The 20747-nt window shown below is 46.0% G+C and overlaps 3 protein-coding genes across 4 annotated transcripts in view; all 3 read left to right on the top strand.

Moving 5' to 3' along the window:
* Positions 1 to 792, top strand: part of LOC143491209 (uncharacterized) — a 1353-nt gene extending 561 nt beyond the window's left edge. The window contains exons 1-2 of the mRNA XM_076990026.1: positions 1 to 21; positions 100 to 792. The exon at positions 1 to 21 is cut by the window's left edge and continues 561 nt beyond it. Coding sequence (XP_076846141.1) covers positions 1 to 21; positions 100 to 792 — 714 coding nt within the window. The remainder of the gene's footprint in view (positions 22 to 99) is intronic.
* LOC143491203 (uncharacterized) overlaps positions 1 to 18378 on the top strand; it is an 85274-nt gene extending 66896 nt beyond the window's left edge. For both annotated transcript variants that reach the window (XM_076990009.1, XM_076990010.1), the window contains 4 exons: positions 8458 to 8631; positions 10465 to 10638; positions 16834 to 16880; positions 17014 to 18378. In XM_076990009.1, coding sequence (XP_076846124.1) covers positions 8458 to 8631; positions 10465 to 10638; positions 16834 to 16880; positions 17014 to 17543 — 925 coding nt within the window. In that variant the 3' untranslated portion in view covers positions 17544 to 18378. The remainder of the gene's footprint in view (positions 1 to 8457; positions 8632 to 10464; positions 10639 to 16833; positions 16881 to 17013) is intronic.
* On the top strand, positions 1639 to 2991 carry LOC143491210 (uncharacterized). The gene is made up of 2 exons (XM_076990027.1): positions 1639 to 2220; positions 2299 to 2991. Exons 1-2 carry the CDS (start codon positions 1639 to 1641, stop codon positions 2989 to 2991), a joined length of 1275 nt encoding a protein of 424 aa, XP_076846142.1.
* Positions 18379 to 20747: the final 2369 nt, after the last annotated feature.

Here is a 20747-nt window from a genome sequence, read left to right on the forward strand (position 1 = left end):
ACAGGAACCGGCGTGGACGACCTCTCCAGGGTCGCGGGGACAGGAACCGGCGTGGACGACCTCTCCAGGGTCGCGGGGACAGGAACCGGCGTGGACGACCCCTCCAGGGTCGCGGGGACAGGAACCGGCGTGGACTGCCGACGGGCAGCGGGGACAGGAACCGACGTGGACTGCCTACGGGCAGCGGGAACTGGAACCTGGGGTGAGGAGATGCGCTCGGGGGGCGTGTACGCCAAGCCGACGTCCTCGGGGGGCGTGTACGCCAAGCCGACGTCCTCGGGGGGCGTGTACGACAAGCCGACGTCCTCGGGGGGCGGAGCCACCAAGCCGACGTCCTCGGGGGGCGGAGCCACCAAGCCGACGTCCTCGGGGGGCGGGACCGCCATACTGACGTCATCGGGGGGCGGGACCGCCAAGCCGACGTCATCGGGGGGCGGGACCGCCAAGCCGACGTCATCGGGGGGCGGGACCGCCATACTGACGTCATCGGGGGGCGGGACCGCCAAGCCGACGTGGCTTGTACTCCCCCCCAAAAAATACTTGGGGGTGTCATGTGGAGTAGCCGGCAGGATCAGAGGCGGTGGGTCCTCCTCCTCAGGGTCCTGGGTGAGCCTGGCAGAACACACAGACACACAAGCTCCTCGGTTGCTCTCCCTGCGACGGCTCCGCCTCCCTCGAGGCGTCGGGAGCTCGCATTTGTTATGGAGAGCCAACCGAGGGTTAAGTGAACGCTCGTCGGTGTGTTCTAACCGTCTGCCCGCGACTTGTACTACAGGTTGTTCCTCCTCGTAGTATTCAAGCCGGGCAGACATATAGCGCTCAATAGGAGTCTCGTCGCAAAAGCCAGCCAAAGCCGAAAGTGGCTGCGCTTTCTTAGGTCTGCGACGAGACCTCCTTGTCCCCACAGCGCCAGGGGTATTCCTGTCTCTGGCTTGTTCGCACTGAAATACTGGAGAGTCGAACCGGATTAAACCAGCCAACATCTCATTACAGTGTTTGAACTCACCAGAGTCTCGCTCTCTCGCTGTGTCCTTGGGAGGTCCGGTATTATGTAACGTGGCTTGCGCCACGGAGCGAGGAGACAGACACAATCGTTGAGAGGAGCGAGATTTATTAAAGGGAATACCGTATTTATCGTCGGATAGCCAGGCAGGGTCGATAGCAGGAGGGCAGTCCGTGAAACAAGCAAAGACAGGCATTACAAAGACAGGGAGCACGGGTAACGGGGGAAACACGAATACGGTCAGGTACAGAGAACAGCGAAGAAACAGACACGATCACAAATCAAATTCAAAATACCGGACGAAGGACAAGGGAGACTCAGGGGCTTATATGCACAGACATTAAACAAGGGGCAGGTGATGACAATGACACAGGGGTGTGGTAACAAACGAGGAATCAAAACCAACGAGCAGGGCGGGACAAACAGGCAGGGAACACGGACATGAGGGAACCCAGAGTGACAGCTATGAGAGGGGGCGTTGCCCTACGTGACAGAACCCCCCCTCAAAGCGTGCCACTCCGGGGCACGCAAGGGCAGACAGGACAGGGACAGCGGACACAGGACAGACCGGAGGAACAGACAGGGGGAAAGCAGGGCATGGAGACCGGGGCACGGCAGGGACAGGGGGACCAGAGATGGGCCAGGAGCCGGGCCGGGGCACGGCCACACAGGCAGGGACCGGGCGAGGCACGGGAGGAGGACTGGACAGGACAGGACAGGGGACAGACACGGGAGTTGGGCCAGGGGACAGGGCAGAGGAGAACACGGAGGCAAAGACAGCCTGGACGACGGAGACTGGGACAGGAACGAAGTGGGTCACAATCTGGGGAACAGACACGGGAACCGGGACAGAGAGGACACCACTGGAACCAGACACAGGGACGGGCACAAGGACACGAACAGGCACACACACAGGGACTGGGACCAACACAAAACCAGGGACAGAACATGGGAGCAAGGGGAACATGGGCAAAGAGACAGGGGCACATGGCAGAGCAGGGGGCACAAAGAGTCCAGGCCCAATAGAGGGCAGCACAGTCTCTGGGGACACAGGCGCGGCCGGGCGGCGGGCAGCGGGAACAGGAGCCGGCAGACAGGCAGCGGGAACAGGCAGGGTCCGCTGGCGTGCAGCGGGAACAGGCAGGGTCCGCTGGCGTGCAGCGGGAACAGGCAGGGTCCGCTGGCGGGCAGCGGGGACAGGAACCGGCGTGGACGACCTCTCCAGGGTCGCGGGGACAGGAACCGGCGTGGACGACCTCTCCAGGGTCGCGGGGACAGGAACCGGCGTGGACGACCCCTCCAGGGTCGCGGGGACAGGAACCGGCGTGGACTGCCGACGGGCAGCGGGGACAGGAACCGACGTGGACTGCCTACGGGCAGCGGGAACTGGAACCTGGGGTGAGGAGATGCGCTCGGGGGGCGTGTACGCCAAGCCGACGTCCTCGGGGGGCGTGTACGCCAAGCCGACGTCCTCGGGGGGCGTGTACGACAAGCCGACGTCCTCGGGGGGCGGAGCCACCAAGCCGACGTCCTCGGGGGGCGGAGCCACCAAGCCGACGTCCTCGGGGGGCGGGACCGCCATACTGACGTCATCGGGGGGCGGGACCGCCAAGCCGACGTCATCGGGGGGCGGGACCGCCAAGCCGACGTCATCGGGGGGCGGGACCGCCATACTGACGTCATCGGGGGGCGGGACCGCCAAGCCGACGTGGCTTGTACTCCCCCCCAAAAAATACTTGGGGGTGTCATGTGGAGTAGCCGGCAGGATCAGAGGCGGTGGGTCCTCCTCCTCAGGGTCCTGGGTGAGCCTGGCAAAACACACAGACACACAAGCTCCTCGGTTGCTCTCCCTGCGACGGCTCCGCCTCCCTCGAGGCGTCGGGAGCTCGCATTTGTTATGGAGAGCCAACCGAGGGTTAAGTGAACGCTCGTCGGTGTGTTCTAACCGTCTGCCCGCGACTTGTACTACAGGTTGTTCCTCCTCGTAGTATTCAAGCCGGGCAGACATATAGCGCTCAATAGGAGTCTCGTCGCAAAAGCCAGCCAAAGCCGAAAGTGGCTGCGCTTTCTTAGGTCTGCGACGAGACCTCCTTGTCCCCACAGCGCCAGGGGTATTCCTGTCTCTGGCTTGTTCGCACTGAAATACTGGAGAGTCGAACCGGATTAAACCAGCCAACATCTCATTACAGTGTTTGAACTCACCAGAGTCTCGCTCTCTCGCTGTGTCCTTGGGAGGTCCGGTATTATGTAACGTGGCTTGCGCCACGGAGCGAGGAGACGGACACAATCGTTGAGAGGAGCGAGATTTATTAAAGGGAATACCGTATTTATCGTCGGATAGCCAGGCAGGGTCGATAGCAGGAGGGCAGTCCGTGAAACAAGCAAAGACAGGCATTACAAAGACAGGGAGCACGGGTAACGGGGGAAACACGAATACGGTCAGGTACAGAGAACAGCGAAGAAACAGACACGATCACAAATCAAATTCAAAATACCGGACGAAGGACAAGGGAGACTCAGGGGCTTATATGCACAGACATTAAACAAGGGGCAGGTGATGACAATGACACAGGGGTGTGGTAACAAACGAGGAATCAAAACCAACGAGCAGGGCGGGACAAACAGGCAGGGAACACGGACATGAGGGAACCCAGAGTGACAGCTATGAGAGGGGGCGTTGCCCTACGTGACAAATAGCTGCTTTCAATTTCCCTAGTTAGCCAAAAATTTAAGTGTAGGAGTCACTCATCTTCAGATGGTGTTATAGTAGGGCAGCAGACATTTTCAGGTGGGAGAGAGAGAGAGAGAGAGAGAGAGAGAGAGAGACAGACATCTGTGTCCATGGGGAGCAGAGCCACAATGATAACCAAACCCAACACGAGCTTCTCCCCAAACTTGTCTTTAAAATACAGTGTGATGTCCTGCTGTCTGACTAGACAAATCCAAGAGAAAACACTCCAAGACAGAAAATGACCCTCATCCCCATCTGGCAGGACATGCAAACCTTGTCACATCAAAGTCAAAAGTCAAATTTATTTATATAGCACTTTTTACAACACATGTCACAAATCAGCTTTACAATCGTATTGATCCAGATCCTTAATGACCAAGCCAAAGGCAACAGTGGCAAGGAAAAACTCCCTATGATGGTGGGGATTAGGAAGAAACCTGGGGAGGACTAAGACTCACAAGGGAACCCATCCTCCATTGGGCGGCCCGTTAGCACAAGTCCGTATTTGTGGACAAAATGTGGTTCTACAGTTATAATTAAGGTTCTTGTTTCCCGGCCAAGTAGTCACAGTCCCATCAGTGCAGATGGTGAGCCTCAGGTAGGAGCTAGCATCAGCATCTCAAAACACTGCTCTACACAAATGACCTGGGGGAGTTTTACTAGTACAGAGTCAACTCTGTAAACAGAAGGTACAAATCTGTGTTCTATTACCACACTTGTGTGCAGTCTATATATTATATCTTATCAAGTTACAGTTCTGGAGTGTTTGTAGTTTCACTGTAACTGTAGTTTGGTAGCAGCAGAGTTTGTTTGGGTGTGTTGGGACACTAGTGTAGGACACCAGAATGATCAGAAACACCATAACAGTGTAACATAGTGAAGATATCCATCCATCCATCCATTATCTGAACCACTTTATCCCGCTAGTCGGTGTCACGGCAGCATCTCCGGGCGAAGGCAGAGTACACCATGGGCAGGTCGCCAGTCCACCACAATTTTAGAGTGATCAATCAACCTAACATGCATGTCTTTGAACTGTGGGAGGAAACCGGAGTACCCGGAGGAAACCCACTCAGGCACAGGGAGAACATGCAAACTCCACACAGAGCAGCCTAGACCGAGAATCGAACCCAGACCGCCTTGCTGTGAGGCGACAGTGCTAACCACCACACCACCATGCCGCCATAGTGAAGATACTCTTCCCTAATATTTCTGGTAAACTAAACCTGGGAGCACAAGAAATAACCTTGTTTGCTGTATAATTATGAAGTATGTAATAAAATAATGTAAAAGTAATAAACACTCCACAAATTCTTAAACCTGTACTATATGAAAGCATCAAAGGCAGAAATGTCACCCATGAGAAGGAAGAATTTGCGTTGGCAATTTGATTGACCATAGAATTAGTGCCAATAATAAGAAACTCAGTCTTATGGGCATTTAATAAAAGAAAATTGGCATGTAGCCACAGGTTGAGGTCAGATATACATTTAGTGATGGATGAGGGTGGGAAAGGTGCATGAGGCTTAAAGCTGAGATAAAGCTGAGTGTCATCAGCATAGAGATGGTATTTTAATCCATACTGTCGTAACAACTCACCGAGTGGCAGAATATAAATAGTAAAAAGCAGTGGTCCTAGCACTGAGCCCTGAGGAACACCCTGAGCAACCGGAGCTAAATCTGATTTACTATTACCCAAGCGTATAAACTGACGCCTATCCGAGAGGTATGAAGTGAACCAAGAAATAACGGTGCCAGAAAACCCAAGATCACGGAGCCGTGAGAGCAGTATTGAATGATTGACTGTATCGAAGGCAGCAGTGAGATCGAGGAGTAGAAGAAGAGAGGCATGGCCATTATCAGAGGAGAGAAGAAGGTCATTTAGCACACAAACAAGGGCAGTCTCAGTGCTGTGCTGAGCACGGAAACCAGACTGGAAAATATCAAAAAGATTATTGGAAGACATGTACTGGAGTAGTTGGGAGGCCACCACACATTCAAGGATCTTTGAGAGAAATGGTAGATTAGATATTGGGCGATAATTATTTAAAACAGTAGTGTCAAGATTTTGTTTTTTGATAACCGGGGTGATGGCAGATGTCTTTAGATCTAATGGAACGTGACCAGAAACAAGAGAAAGATTAACAAGATGACAGATAGAGGAGGAAAGAGAAGAGACGCCCTGTTTTAGCAGTGATGTAGGTATGGGATCGAGAATGCAAGTAGTAGACTTGGAACTGGTGAGGAGTTTAATTATAAGATCAGAGCTAACTAAAGAAAAAGTGGAGAATGACAGAGAGGGTGAGACAGTCATCTGGGAGGAAGTGGAGAAAGAAGAACTACGTGATTGAACCTTCAACAAGTCCTGGTAGATAACTGAGACTTTGTTAGTAAAAAAACTAAGAAATGTGTTACATTGATCGGATGTAGGGGCCAGTGGAGATGAAGGGGGACGCAGTAGATTATTAACAATTTTAAATAGTCGTTTGGGGTCGGAACCAGAGTTATTTATTGCAGACGTGTAGTATAGAGCATGGGCTGAGTTTAAGGCATCCTTATATTTGGTCAGATGGTCAATATAAGCCTGGTGATGAACAGGCAAACCAGTTTTCTTATAAAGCCGCTCAAGACGCCTGCCCGTAGTCTTTAGAACACGTAGGTCAGGTGTGAACCAGGGTGACACGTGGGTGGAGGAAACATATCGAGTTATGACAGGTGCTAAGGAGTTCAAAGTGTCAGAGAGGGAATGATTGTAGACTGATAGGGTAGTGTCAAGATTGGGAATAGAGGGAATAGTGGGAAAAGGAGATGATTTCAGGGCAGAGAAGAACACCGAAGAGTTTACAGATGTAAGTTTACGGTAGGTGAGAAGTGTTTTGAAGGAAGGAGGCAGAGTGCTAGGAGAGAGACATGAAGTGATAAACAGATGGTCAGATACCCCAGTGTCATGACCCACCACACTGGTAATAGTTCCAGGAGTGGAACAAATTAAATCCAGAATGTGACCATGCTTATGGGTAGGAAAATCAACAAGCTGATGCAACTCAAAACAGCTTAACAGTGATGAAAAGTCAAGAGAACCGGATGAGACAGAGTCAATATGGATGTTGAAGTCACCAAGGGTAACCAGAGAATTTGATAGAGGACTGAGAGTGGAAAGGACTTCACCAAGTTCTTGCAAGAAGTCAGAGACCGAGCTGTTAGGGGGGCGGTAACTAACAAAAGTACAGATGAGTTGTAACCAGATGTTTTAACTGCCATGCATTCACAGTGAACTGTTTTCTGAATTGTAATTTCACTGATAGTATATTTACTATTAAATATGACAGCTAAACCTCCGCCACGACCACACAGTCTGGGGGCAGAGAGATGTTTAAACCCAGGCGGGGCAGCAGCATTTAAATAGTAGTAGTCATGCTGTAACTGCCAGGTTTCAGTCAGCAGGAGGAAATCAAGGCGATGCTGTCCGATGAGGTCGTTGATAAGGGCAGCTTTGTCAGTCATGGAACGACAGTTGAACAGACCTAGGTTGAGCAGGCGAGGATGATCAGATGAAGGGCGGAGAGTAGTAGGAAAAACCCGGGACCGCGGGACCTCTCTCAGGGCTCGAGGGTCCACTCCGCGTCGAGGCGCCGACGGACCGAGCTTGGGGAGACGAGCCGAGCTTAAGACCACAGGAATGCTGGAGACGGAGGATCGATGCACTAGAGAGCGATGTCTAGATCCACGGTGAATGTAACGAGGCCGACGGGCGATACCAGCGGAGAGACACATGCCGTATGTAGTGGAGTCGAGTTGAGATGGAAAACGAAGATCGTAAAGTTCACTCAAGGAGTAAACTCGCTGGAAATCCTCAGCAGCACTCGAGACCAGCATAACTACCATAACCATTAGCACGGAGATCAACATAGTCACAATAGCAATAGCGGAGAAACTAATGCTTACGCTGCGTTAGCCCGTGTTACCGACCAGCACCACAGGCTGAAAATCGGCGATAAGTATCACCGATCACAGACTGGTATGAAACAACAGACAGAGAGAGATGGGAAGAACTCACTCATGCATGTCGAATCCCAGGGGGCTGATGACGGCACACAGAGAGCTCGCAGGTAAACACAAGCTGCCGGCTAAGCAAAGTGGGTAGTTGCAGTAGTTTCAGTGAGTTCACGCGACTCAGAATAGATCCACCAAGAGCAATCCTTGTTTAATCCAGAGATGAAAGAGTATAAAGCAGGATACTGAGATAGTTTAATGATGACAAAATAAATAGATAAGAAAATAAGCAAAGAGAAACACAGGTGAAAGGAGCGGCAGCACAGACGCGTGCAGCGTACCCTTTACCCGGAAGTGAAACACTTCCACAGTAAAAGGAAGTAATATTTCTGTTTGTGATAAAAAAACATCTGACAAACACACATAACAACCAGAGGACAGCAGATCATATGAAAATATAATATTTGTGTCATTCTCAAAACTTTTGGCCATGACTGTAGGTTATCATCTGCACAGATACACTACTGCAACCATATGGGTTAATTACACTGACACCTGGTGGTTATTTTGTGTATAGTCATTTTTATTATGCAGTTATGTTCTCCAAACACACATGTCTAAATGTGATAAACAAAATAGCAGTATGATCATTAATTAAAAATGTCTATATTATAATATCTGTTGTGTCAGCTATAGAGTGTATAGTAATATCTGTTGTATCTACTTGCAGTCTGGCTCTTTGTAATCTAGGGGGAAAGACTTGTGAAAATCTGGCATCAGTTTTGCAACTGGCAAATTCCCTCCTGATGGAACTGGACCTTAGTAACAACGACCTAAACAATTCAGGAGTGGAGCAGCTCTCTGCTGGACTGAAGAGTTCACACTGTAAACTGGAGACACTCAGGTGAGATTTGTTATATTCAACAGAGATTCTTCTTGGTTGGTCCTGTAGCTCTGACCTCCATCACCATGAAATGTTTTGATAGTTCAGTCATGCAGCATATTAGACCCTTCTGCCTCCTACTTTGATCCCCTTCAATAATCATATAATGTAAATAGATCTGGTATGGACGCTGTATCCAGTGAACTACACGTGACTCTCACACATCTAGAGAACAAAGACACGTCAGGATGTTTATCTACATCAGCTCCACTTTCAATACCATCATTACACAACAGCTCACAGAGAAGCTGGTCACTCTGGGCCTCCACACACCCCTCTGCAGCTGTGTACTGTACCTTCTTACTGTCACGTATGGCTACGCCCCCTCTCCTAGCTGTCACTCTGGGTTCCCTCGTGTCTGTTTTCCTTGCTCATTGATCCCACCCTGTTTGTCTGTAACCCCGGTTTCTGTCTGTCTGCCACGCCCGTGTCATCATCGTCCTCACCTGTGTCTTGTTAGTTCTGTGTTCATATAGTCCCTGTGAATGCCCAGTCTGGTTATCTGTGGTTTTGTTCTCCTTGTTCATTCTGTGCTCAGTTTCTGTATCCAGCCCGTTTTCCTGTTCTGTGAGTACGTCTTGTTTTCGCTGCCCAATTGCCCTGTGTTTTCTGTTCGTTTTAGTTGCTCTGCGTTTTACCCATGTTTTGTTTTCCAAGTGTTCAGTCATGTCGCTCAGTGTTTCATGTTCGGACTACCTCTCTGATTTGACCTCAGCATTCCTATTCGACCCTGAGTTTGGTATTCCCTTTAATAAATCTCGCTCTCCTCAGCGTTTGTGTTGGCCTCCTCGCTCCGCAGCACGAGCTGCGTTACACTTACACACAGACCACAGTCAGTGAGAACAGAGAACAGAACAGCTCAGTGTCGATCAGATTATTTAGACGTGTTTCCTCTTTCTTTATAATGCTGCCTCCCCCCCACACAACAGCATAAAAGACACTGACCACCACAGGTTGATAAAACATGTATCAATGTTTTGCAAATGTTAAAGGACCTCAACCTTCTTTAAAAGTTTATTAATTCATTCATTAAAAAATAAAGCCAGCTTTGGCCCTTCCTGTACAGAGAGTCAGTGTTAATAGACCTGTCCAGTTTATTATTCAAGTTTCTGATGTGCAGCCCCCCAGCCTGACATACTGTGGTCTACTAGTGAGGTCGTCCGTAATCCAGGTTGCCAGGTGTGAGTCCACATTCATTGCCGTCAGTTTGTCTCTTAGCAAAAGGGGCTGTATGGTGTTAAAAGCACTGGAGAAGTAAAAAACATGATTCTGACAGTACAGCCTCCTTTATCCAGATGAGCGTGTGTCCTGTAGAGGAGGTGTGAGATGGCATCTTCCACTCCCACCTTGTCTTGTTAGACAAACTGTAGTGGGTCCACTGCTGAACTTGAGGTCTGAGGAGGTGGAGTAGCAGTCGCTCCATGGACTTGGTGATGATGTTTCTGTATGTGGTGTCTGAGCATTATGATATGTGGAGAACAGTATCTCACTTCTGTATATGCTGAAGGTGAATGATAGAGGTGATAATAAACTGACATGAAGGTGTAGAGTTCAGTTCCTCTACTAATAGAGCAGGAATCAGCTTCTTCATAAAGAGAAGACTCCTACATCACAGCACTGTTGTTTATACATGTTTATAATGACATAAACAGAGCTCCATAAACCCCACACATATATAAGTCTGCATCACTTGGGTTTCTTAGACTGTTTCTCTGCAGTGTCACTGGTCCTGGTCACAACAAGCAGCAGTGATGTGGAGAAGAGTCTCTCTCTCTCTCCCTCTCCTTTCTGCAGATTGTCTGGTTGTCTGGTCACAAAGGAAGGTTGTTCTTCTCTGGCTTCAGCTCTGAGCTCAAACCCCTCACACCTGAAAGAACTGGATCTGACCTACAACCACCCAGGAGAGTCAGGAGTGAAGCTGCTCTCTGCTAGACTGGAGGATCCACACTGCAGACTGGACACACTCAGGTATGTAACATTATAGTGTGTGTGTGTGTGTGTGTGTGTGTGTGTGTGTGTGTGTGTGTGTCCTAGAGTTCATGAGTAACTAAACTACTGAAGGCCATAATCATCTGTTTCTTATGTATTTCTGACTGGTCTCCCTATTAATAATTCCTCCTGTTTGTAGACTCTGCTGTGCAGTGATATGTTTGTAGTGTCTTTGTTGTCTAGTGTTTGGTTTTTAAGTTCTCCGTCACTACGACGGATTTCCGTCATTTGATTTTTTTGGGGAAAAAATCCGTCAAATCATAATAAACAACACACGCACGTGCTAACACGTGCTCATCAGCACTGGATGGATGACGGCGGTGTCATTTGATTGACTTGCGGTTCATTCCGCCTTCAGATTTGCGGATGTTACGTAGAAAAGTTTTTACCCCCCTCCTGCCTGGCGTGATCGTAGCTCGCGACTCTGTACACCTGCGCGAACGGCGGAGGCTACTTGCTGCGTCACATTCTTTTTGCAGTGTAGTCCCCTCAAAAACAGGGGAATGAACATTTACCTGACCAATTGTAATGTTGCATTAGTGCTGGAATTTAGGCTAAAGTACTTTAAAATGCTTGAAAATGTAACTACTTCGTTTCACAACAAATATCTGTCTGACTGAACAGTTATTACGTTAACAAATACGAGCCTCTTGTAATTCCAGGACGAAACATGAGAGAACGTGAAGACGTTAAGATTAGGCGTTTTGAAAATAAACAACCTTTAAATAATGTGATGAAAAGAGAATTATTTCGAATCATTTCGAGTATATGTATAAATATTTAACTTAATTAAATTTAACGTTGAGAACGCGTTGAAATGGACCTTGAAAGTGACATACAAGTGCTTTAATTCCACCTTATAAAGGTGTATGAACCCGGCAAACATGACTTGGTTCACTGCGCTGAAGCGCGAAGTTACAAAATTCGAGAGGTGCACGACTGCGAGGCTCTCACGCACGGGTGGAGCCACCGCGATTACGTCATTTTCGGCGTGCGGACCCTCGCGCTGCTCACGCCACTCGTGCTGCGTCAAGTATAAAGGCTTAAACCAGGCCAGAGCCGTATTCACCGTATTTCGCCACGCCCACTTTCAAGTGTGTGTTTCTTCCGCCTTTGTGTTAGAACTTCCGGTCAGCTATTTTTGCATTAGTGTACACTACTATATTTTAATGATTTTTTTCATAAAATAGGCATTCTTGTCTATTTACTTCTTTACTTAATTACTTAAAATTACTAAATGAATGCAAGGAAAAGATGTGGCCACTGATTATAAAATAGTTACTTATCTGATAGCCTCACAAGCACCTGACATGTTTGCTTCATCAGAGCTTCATAACCGAGACATTTCTCGGGATAAGGATGATCTGGTGTTGGTTTCCCCTCCACAAAATGATAAGAGCAGACGTATGGACGTTTGGGTGGATGTTTTAAATTTAGCGCCTTCAGCCTTAGACGCAGGTCCTCTTCTTTGGAAGGCGGTGGATACAAGTTATAAGGTGCCCCACAACACTCGGATCTTTTCGAGCTGTGTTCGTAACACTGTTGGTCAAGCCAAGTTTTCCTCTTCTTCCAATTATTGTGACACCCTCTAACTCAGGAGTGGCCAACCTGCGACTCTTTGCCTGGTTTCATGCGTCTCCCCAGCCGGTCCGCTCTCACCTGCACTAACGGTGTGTGTCGTGGCCCGGTTACCTCATCAGCTCTGAGTGCGACACACTGCTACATCTTCGTGGTAGTAAAAACTACTGACACTGTGTTCTTTTCTTCCTAAAAGTGAGCGCAGGTCAGTGGCGTTGTAATGAGTGTTGATAACGGAGTTTATCCACTTTTTACCTAGAAAACAACAGTTGTGTACATAACAGAGCTTGTAGTGTGCTCCAAACGTGACAAAGTCCTGAAGCATATCACGACTTATGTTTATATCGAAGTTTGTGCTTGTTTTTTTACTTAATACTTAATTTGTGTCCATTTTACATCCTCCCCGCTAATAATTTGGTCTCTTGTGACTCTTGGTCTCTGACGGGTTGGCCACCTCTGCTCTAACTGAACATATTATGCTAGTCATTTTGTGTTTGCTGTCGTTTTGCTTGTAATCGGTATCAGCGTATCCGTAGCACCGGAAGTTCTAACACAAAGTCAACCAAGATGGCCCTGCCCAGCGTTGTCATGGAAAATAGCGTGAATAGAGAGAGAGTCGCGACAACGGAAGTTCAAAACGCTTGATGGTCACGTGATTCACGGAGGCTTCAGATAGTTCCAGGAAGTTCAATTTGAGCGCATAAACACGATTTGAGGATTATTGTGAACATATAACGACCAACTTTAGGCTAATTTTAGAGCACATTGCTGTTTAATGCTTTGATTGTTTTATAATTGTTATATATTACGTTCATTTATATATTTAGAGGGACAGGAAGGGGTGAGAAATTCAGATGAGATTAATTTTCTAACATTCATGGTCATTTCTGTAATCCCATGGTATTGATGACCTAAGTAATCTAAATGACTAATGTACATTTTCTGACAGAAGGAAAATTTTCTTTGACTTCATTGTGCAGAAATATGCTTTAAAAGGGTACATTAAAACACATTACATTTACATCCAGACAGTATATGACATATTAAAATATATAGATAAATTGTATATATATATATATATATATATCTTGTCTTTTTAATACACACTTATTTACAGCAATTAATTCATTAAATAAATCTCTAATAATCTCAAATATGAATATCATGTCAAGCAGTTTTTCTGGGTCCTTTCCTCCGTGTTGTTTGTGTAGTGTCCACCATGGTTTGCTGTGTTGCATGGGGATGCTCCAATCGAGCAAAAATGTATAATTTCCCCACTGATACTGAGAGGAGAAAAAAATGGTTGTCTCAACTAAGCAGGAGCAATCTTACCCTCACTAAAGATTACAACAGCAAATATATATGTGAGGTAATCATCAAACACTGCATTTGCACTTTTCACAATAAACACACTATTGGAAAGCTTAATGCCTGATTTATTAAAATACAGAATAGTGAACAAAAAAAAAATCTAAGACTCCAGACAGACTCGGGTGCAGGGTGAGGGTGCTGTCTAGTTGCAGGCTCCATTGAATCCCCTATGGTTCTTTGGCTTAAAGAGAGAGAGGAGAAAAATACAGGAGAAAATGATTATTATGAGTATTGATGTGATATGAATTTGAACTTGTTGCACATCCTTGGTTGTTTTTTATACGTGTAATGAGTGTATACGTATCCAGTAAGTGTTCTCTAATACTGTGTATTCACCCACTATGGGATATGTATATGGGTAGACAAAACTGAGTTGTCATGTGTGAGGAGTAAACTCACATCACTCTGCAGGCACATTTTGAGGCAGACCAGTTCATCAAAACCAAACAGGGCAAGACTAGGCTGAGAGCAGATGCTGTTCCCACCATATTTGTGCATCGCCCCGCACTCAGAAAGAGGAAGCCCCCTGCACTACGATGCACCACTGGACCTGTAAACACAGGGCCCATAGCTGCTGATCACAGCTATAGTGTTGACACAGGTATAATAAGTATGAACTCCTAATAATTATATTATTTCTTTAAGTGATAGAATATTTAAAACTTAATCACACTAAATAGTATACGTCTTTTATATCCAGCAGTTTCAAAAACTGAGGAAATACGTTAATAAAATAAAATAAAAATAAATAAAACAAAATAAAAAGGAAAATAAAATAAATAAAAGGATAAATAAATAAAATAAAAGGAAATAAAACGTTAGCTGGTACTCCAAAATGGATATCCTCATTTCACCTCCTCGACCCAACACACTCTACAATCACACTCAAATGTTATATTTAACCAATACTTATAGCTACCCCGCAAAAACATCGCGTTTAGGTGAAATGGCATTAAGAGAGGAATTTACAATTAATAGGCTGTCGGTCGTTAATGTGAAATCTCGCTAACCGTATTCGCGTTGTCTTAGCATAGATTTAGTTCCCTAAATCTGCTTATTAAGAGGTGGATAATTCACTAAAATGCTTTAATTCACATTTTAATGCACATGCTAATTTGATTCTGATGTCCTTATAATACACAATCTGATTTTTTAAGCGTACTAACCTGTAAAAGTGTATCACAGATGGTCCACTGCTCCAGTTTGACTGCGCTGCTCGTATTTGCTGCTAACTTCCGGGAACTATTGACAGGCTCCATGATCCGCTATTGCTGTAAAAAACTGGTCCATTGGAGTGAACGGAGTTGACGCGACTCTCTCTCTATAGGGCTCTGAACCAGGCTTAACATGGATGGTGTTGTTCTGTTTGTATTTAAAAGCTCTATCCAATGGTGTTAATTTTTTTGTAACATACCTACTTAAAGCAGGTCATCTTACGGCTTATGTTTTTGCGATGGTGAATCTGATCAAAACAAGAGAGCTTCATACCTCTCACCAGGATTCACTAAATTTGACTTGATCGTTAAATAATTTTCTGGAAGAGGACCCCCAGATAACTCCCATTAAATACACATTTATGTACATTTATTGCTCAGGTGTTCATTCTCTCTTCTCTCCTTACACAGTTTAGATAAATATACTTTATAAATGTGTTTATTGTGTAGAATTAGGCAAAAAAGGCCGTGTCCCAACTACACCACATTTTCAGTAATTGCTGGCATTGTCTTTTGCCAGGAAAAAAATTTCAGTCAAATGAAAATTTCTTGCTTTAACCCATGTTTTAGGGTGAGTTGGGGAGTCAGTGTTATAGTGAACTGTACTGCAGTGTGTTATAGTGAGTGTGTCAGTGTTAGTGGGTGGAGCTGTGTAGGCCAGAGGGCGGAGCTACAGTCCACCTGCATGACTGGTTGGTTCCTGCTCCCCATCATGATGGACAGGTGTGTGTCATCAGGGGGAGGAGCCTGGACAGCAGCTGTCTGGACAGAGTGGTTGGGTTATCTGTGAGTATGTGTGAGTGTCTGCGGGTGAGGAGTGTGGTTGGGGTGTGCGTGCGTGTGTGTGTGTGTGTGTGTGTGTGTGTGTGTGTGAGAGAGAGAGAGAGAGAGAGAGGAGTGTTTCAGTCAGTGTGGTTGGTGTGTGTGTGTGTGTGTGTGTGTGTGTGTGTGTGTGTGTGTGTGTGTGTGTGTGTGTGAGAGAGAGAAAACTGAGAATTTTGAGTTTTCATGTGTATTTATCTCTCTGTCTGCATCCATCTCTCAAAGACATGGAGACTCACGTGGAAGAGAGATAGAGAGAACAAGAAGGAGGGAAAGACAGATGGAGAGATAGAGAATGAAAAATGTAATGTAGATTGAATTCGTCAGATTTTTTTAACTGTGTGTGTGTGTTTCTGCTGGGAGCGAGAGAGTAGGAAATAGAGAGGGATAGAGGGAAGGTAGAAGAGAAGAAGAGGGAGAGAAAATGGAAATAGAACAAGAGTGGGAGAAGGAGGGAGAGATAGAACATGAAAATAAAATGGATTAGAGAAGAAGGGATTAAATCATTTTTAAACTGTGTGTGCGAGGGCAAGAGATAAAGAGAACAACAGAGGGAGAGAGAGACAGAGGGAGAGAGGAAGTCTGAATTTTAACTATTGTAACAATTATTTTGTATTATTGTAAGTCGCTTTGGATAAAAGCGTCAGCTAAATAAATAAATAAAATAAAGTATGACAGGAGGGAAAGAAGAGGAGAGAGAGGGACAGAGATTGGGAAGGTGGAAGAGATGGAGAAAGGGTCTCCAAGGAAAAAGGGAGAGAAAGATGAAGGCAAAGAGGGAAAGGAGGGAGGTAAAGATGGAAAGAACTTGTTTCCTTCCAGGACGGAAGGAAGAGAAGGAGAGATGGAGAGGGAGCAGTGGTGTAGTCCTAAAAAAATAAGTGGGGGGTCGATTTTGGTGATCGATCGCCAAAAGTTCGCCAAAAGTTCGATTACTAACGCATCAAGTATAAACCTGGCTTTTGACAACCTCCTGTTCAAATAAGTGTGTCATCCCCCCCCCCCCCCCACACTACACCCCTGAAAGGGAGGGATATATGGATGGAGGTAGAGAAAGATGGAAAGAGGAATTTTTAAGCTGTGTGTGTGTGTGTGTGTGTGTGTGTGTGTGTGTGTGTGTGTGTGTGTGTGTGTGTGTGTGTGTGTGTGTGTGTGTGTGTGTGTGTGTGTGTGTGTGTGTGTGTTTTAGGGTGGATCATACAGGGACGATGAGAATCAAACCAGGACTAAGAAAATGTGAGTTCACTATTTCAGTATAATGAACACACACACACACACGCTAATACACACACTCTCATAATGTACACACACACATATTCACTCTCACACACAGTAGAGTGTGTCCTCTAATGTCTGTTCTTGTGTGCAGATGTGTGTGAGTTCACACTGGATCCAAACACAGTACACAGATACCTCTCTCTGTCTGAGGGGAACAAGAAGGTGACGCATGTGGAGAAGAGGCAGTGGTATCCTGATCATCCAGACAGATTTGATTACTATTGGCAGGTGCTGAGTAGAGAGAGTGTGTGTGGACGCTGTTACTGGGAGGCTGAGTGGAGTGGAGATGCTGTTATAGCAGTGACATATAAAGGAATCAGCAGGAAAGGAGACAGTGATGACTGTGTGTTTGGATGGAATATAAAGTCCTGGTGTCTTTCCTGCTCTAATAACAGTTACACTGTCAGACACAATAAGAAGGAAACTGTCATCTCTGCCCCCTCCATCTCCAACAGAGTAGGAGTGTATGTGGACTGGCCCGCCGGCACTCTGTCCTTCTACAGCGTCTCCTCTCACACACACACACTCACACACTTACACACATTCAACTCCACATTCACTCAGCCCCTCTATGCAGGATTTGGGTTGTTTCCTGACTCCTCAGTGTGTGTGTGTGTGTGAACTAGAATAACCTCCTGTGTCCTGCAGGAACACCTGAGTCTCCATGGTAACACACATGAGTGTAACACACTCCTCTACACACAGAACTGGACATGATGACTGATACAGTGAACAACATAACACACACATGTCTGATCACTTACACAACACACACACACACACACACACACACACACACACACACACACACACACACACACACACACTCTTCCCCTCTCTCCTATACACACACACACACTCAAATCAAATCAAATCAAATATATTTGTATAGTGTTTTTCACAACACATGTTGTGATTTACAAGGTTAATCCCCCTCCCCCTTTCTCTCCTGCTCATACACACACACACACACACACACATGCGCACACTCTTCCTCTCTCTCCTACACACACACACACACACACACACACACACTTTTCTCTGAGTGTATGTATGTATGTTTTCTGTTTTACCCAAACATCTCCGTCTCACACACACACTACACGCTGCTGCTGTGAAATGTATTGATCTTCTGTTCATAATGGTGTGTCCTGATCACCATCAGCTGACACCCTCATTCTCTTCTCTTAAGAGTGATGATGTATTTGTGTTTATCTGACACTCTCAGTCTCTTCTCTTAAGAGTGATGATGTATTTGTGTTTATCTGACACCCTCAGTCTCTTAAGAGTGATGATGTATTTGTGTTTATCTGACACTCTCAGTCTCTTCTCTTAAGAGTGATGATGTATTTGTGTTTATCTGACACCCTGAGTCTCTTCTCTTCAGAGTAATGATGTATTTGTGTTTATCTGATCCTCTTTATAAACAATAAATCTTTGGATTGTGTTGTGTGAACTCTGAAAGGTTTTCATTCTGTGTGTGTAATTTGTAGTGATACACATGTAGACACTGTACACAGTAAAGATGTTTCATATACGATCATCAGAATAACCCAGTACAGTACTGAGTATTATACAGTGTATTATAGAGTATTAAATAAAATCACAGTGCAGTACTGAGTATTACACAGTGTATTAAATATGATCACACAGAGGGTTTAAGGGTTTAAATGTCTAAGTGTCATTTAATCTCTTGATAATTTGGTGGTGATGTCACAGCGCCCCCTACTGACGAGCCGCCACTGTCTGCTGAGATGCACAAGCACATGGCACGTTTTCCTCTTCTCCACTGTTTCACTGCAGCCCAAGATACTGTATGTTCTAGAGGTGATGATCCTCAATTCATGAGGATCAGCTATGTGCCTCCCTCTAGTGGCCAAGAGTGGTCTAGCATACAATCTAATACACTCTTAGGAGGGACGGGGAGGGCATTGCCTGAAATGTTGAATTAATGCTGTGGGGTGGAGGATCGACTCTCTACAGAGTCAAGAATAAAGACAAAACATAGAAACAATGTACCTTGTAGCAGACCTGATACAGACATTTCAAAGAAGACACAGAAATAGTCAACTGAACATCTGATGAAATCTGGTCCCCTGATGAGAGAAGCAGGTCTAGTTTATAGTCCTGGTTGTACATGGGAGACAAAAGGGTTCAGCAGCTGGACAGATTTTTGGAAATTTCACCTCCTGCAATTAAGACATATTTCAAATTTGTGTCCAAACCTCAAGAATTGCTGTACTGTGTTGGATTATAGACAATCAGCATGACAGCAGACCTAACAGTCCTGAAAAACACTGCAATGTGTTCAAATGTAGAACATTCACTGTGAGAAATCTCTGTATTCTATAGTACTGCAGTTAATAAATGTGGCCTCACTGAACCGACTTATGTTTTCCAGAGTATGAAAAAAATACAGTCATGTGAAAAAATTACACGATACCATATGAAAGTCTGAATATAAACATATGTAAAACATATATGTGGATATTAATATAATTATTAACAATACTGAGGGATCCAAGTAATATGACCAAACAATTAAAAATTATCAAAGACATTTTTACAACTTTCTGTAAAATAACATTTTAAAAGAATGCAACTTCTAGTGAGGAATAAATTGGGACACCCCATATTGTCTCACTTTAAATAGATAAGATCACACACAGGTGTATCACATCAGCAAGTTTAGCCCCAGAGCAGAACGTAAGATACTAAAAGAATCCTAAAGTTTCATCTCAGGACATACAGCAGGATCTGCTACTGTCAATGTGAAAGTGCAGGACTCAACTATCAGAAAGAGACACACAAGTTTAATTTTCATGGGAGGTGTGCAAGGAGGAAACATTTGATCTCTAAGACAAACATTAAGGCCAGATTGAAGTTTAACAAAGAGAACACTGACAAACCATGACTGCAATAATATTCATTGGACAGATGAGTTTAAAGTTTAGGAGGAGGCGTCATGATGGAGGTGGAGGTGTCATGATGTAGGTGGAGGTGTCATGATGTAGGTGGAGGTGACATGATGGAGGTGGAGGTGACACGATGTAGGTGGAGGTGTCATGATGTAGGTGGAGGTGTCATGATGTAGGTGGAGGTGACACGATGTAGGTGGAGGTGTCATGATGTAGGTGGAGGTGTCATGATGGAGGTGAAGGTGTCACGATGTAGGTGGAGGTGTCATGATGGAGGTGGAGGTGTCATGATGGAGGTGGAGGTGTCATGATGTAGGTGGAGGTGTCATGATGGAGGTGGAGGTGACGTGATGGAGGTGGAGGTGTCATGATGGAGGTGGAGGTGACACGATGTAGGTGGAGGTGTCATGATGGCGGTGGAGGTGTCATGATGGAGGTGGAGGTGGAGGTGTCATGATGGAGGTGGAGGTGTCATGATGGAGGTGGAGGTGTCATGATGGAGGTGAAGGTGTCATGATGTAGGTGGAGGTGACACGATGTAGGTGGAGGTGTCATGATGGAGGTGGAGGTGTCATGATGGAGGTGGAGGTGTCATGATGGAGGTGGAGGTGTCATGATGGAGGTGAAGGTGTCATGATGGAGGTGGAGGTGTCATGATGGAGGTGAAGGTGTCATGATGTAGGTGGAGGTGTCATGATGTAGGTGGAGGTGTCATGGTGGAGGTGACATGATGGAGGTTGAGGTGACATGATGGAGGTGGAGGTGTCATGATGGAGGTGAAGGTGTCATGATGGAGGTGGAGGTGTCATGATGTAGGTGGAGGTGTCATGATGGAGGTGGAGGTGTCATGATGTAGGTGGAGGTGTCATGATGGAGGTGGAGCTTACATGATGTGGAGGTGTCATGA

This window comes from Brachyhypopomus gauderio, unplaced genomic scaffold (genome assembly GCF_052324685.1).
Source record: "Brachyhypopomus gauderio isolate BG-103 unplaced genomic scaffold, BGAUD_0.2 sc72, whole genome shotgun sequence".
Lineage (NCBI taxonomy): Eukaryota > Metazoa > Chordata > Actinopteri > Gymnotiformes > Hypopomidae > Brachyhypopomus > Brachyhypopomus gauderio.

What these genes read in the sequence shown, in the direction of transcription:
- LOC143491210 (XM_076990027.1), top strand. Translation starts at nt 1,639, where the DNA reads ATGGGCCAGGAGCCGGGCCGGGGCACGGCCACACAGGCAGGGACCGGG. An exon ending in CAGGAACCGGCGTGGACGAC is followed by an intron (nt 2,221 to 2,298) that starts CTCTCCAGGGTC and finishes GGCGTGGACGAC; the next exon opens with CCCTCCAGGGTCGCGGGGAC.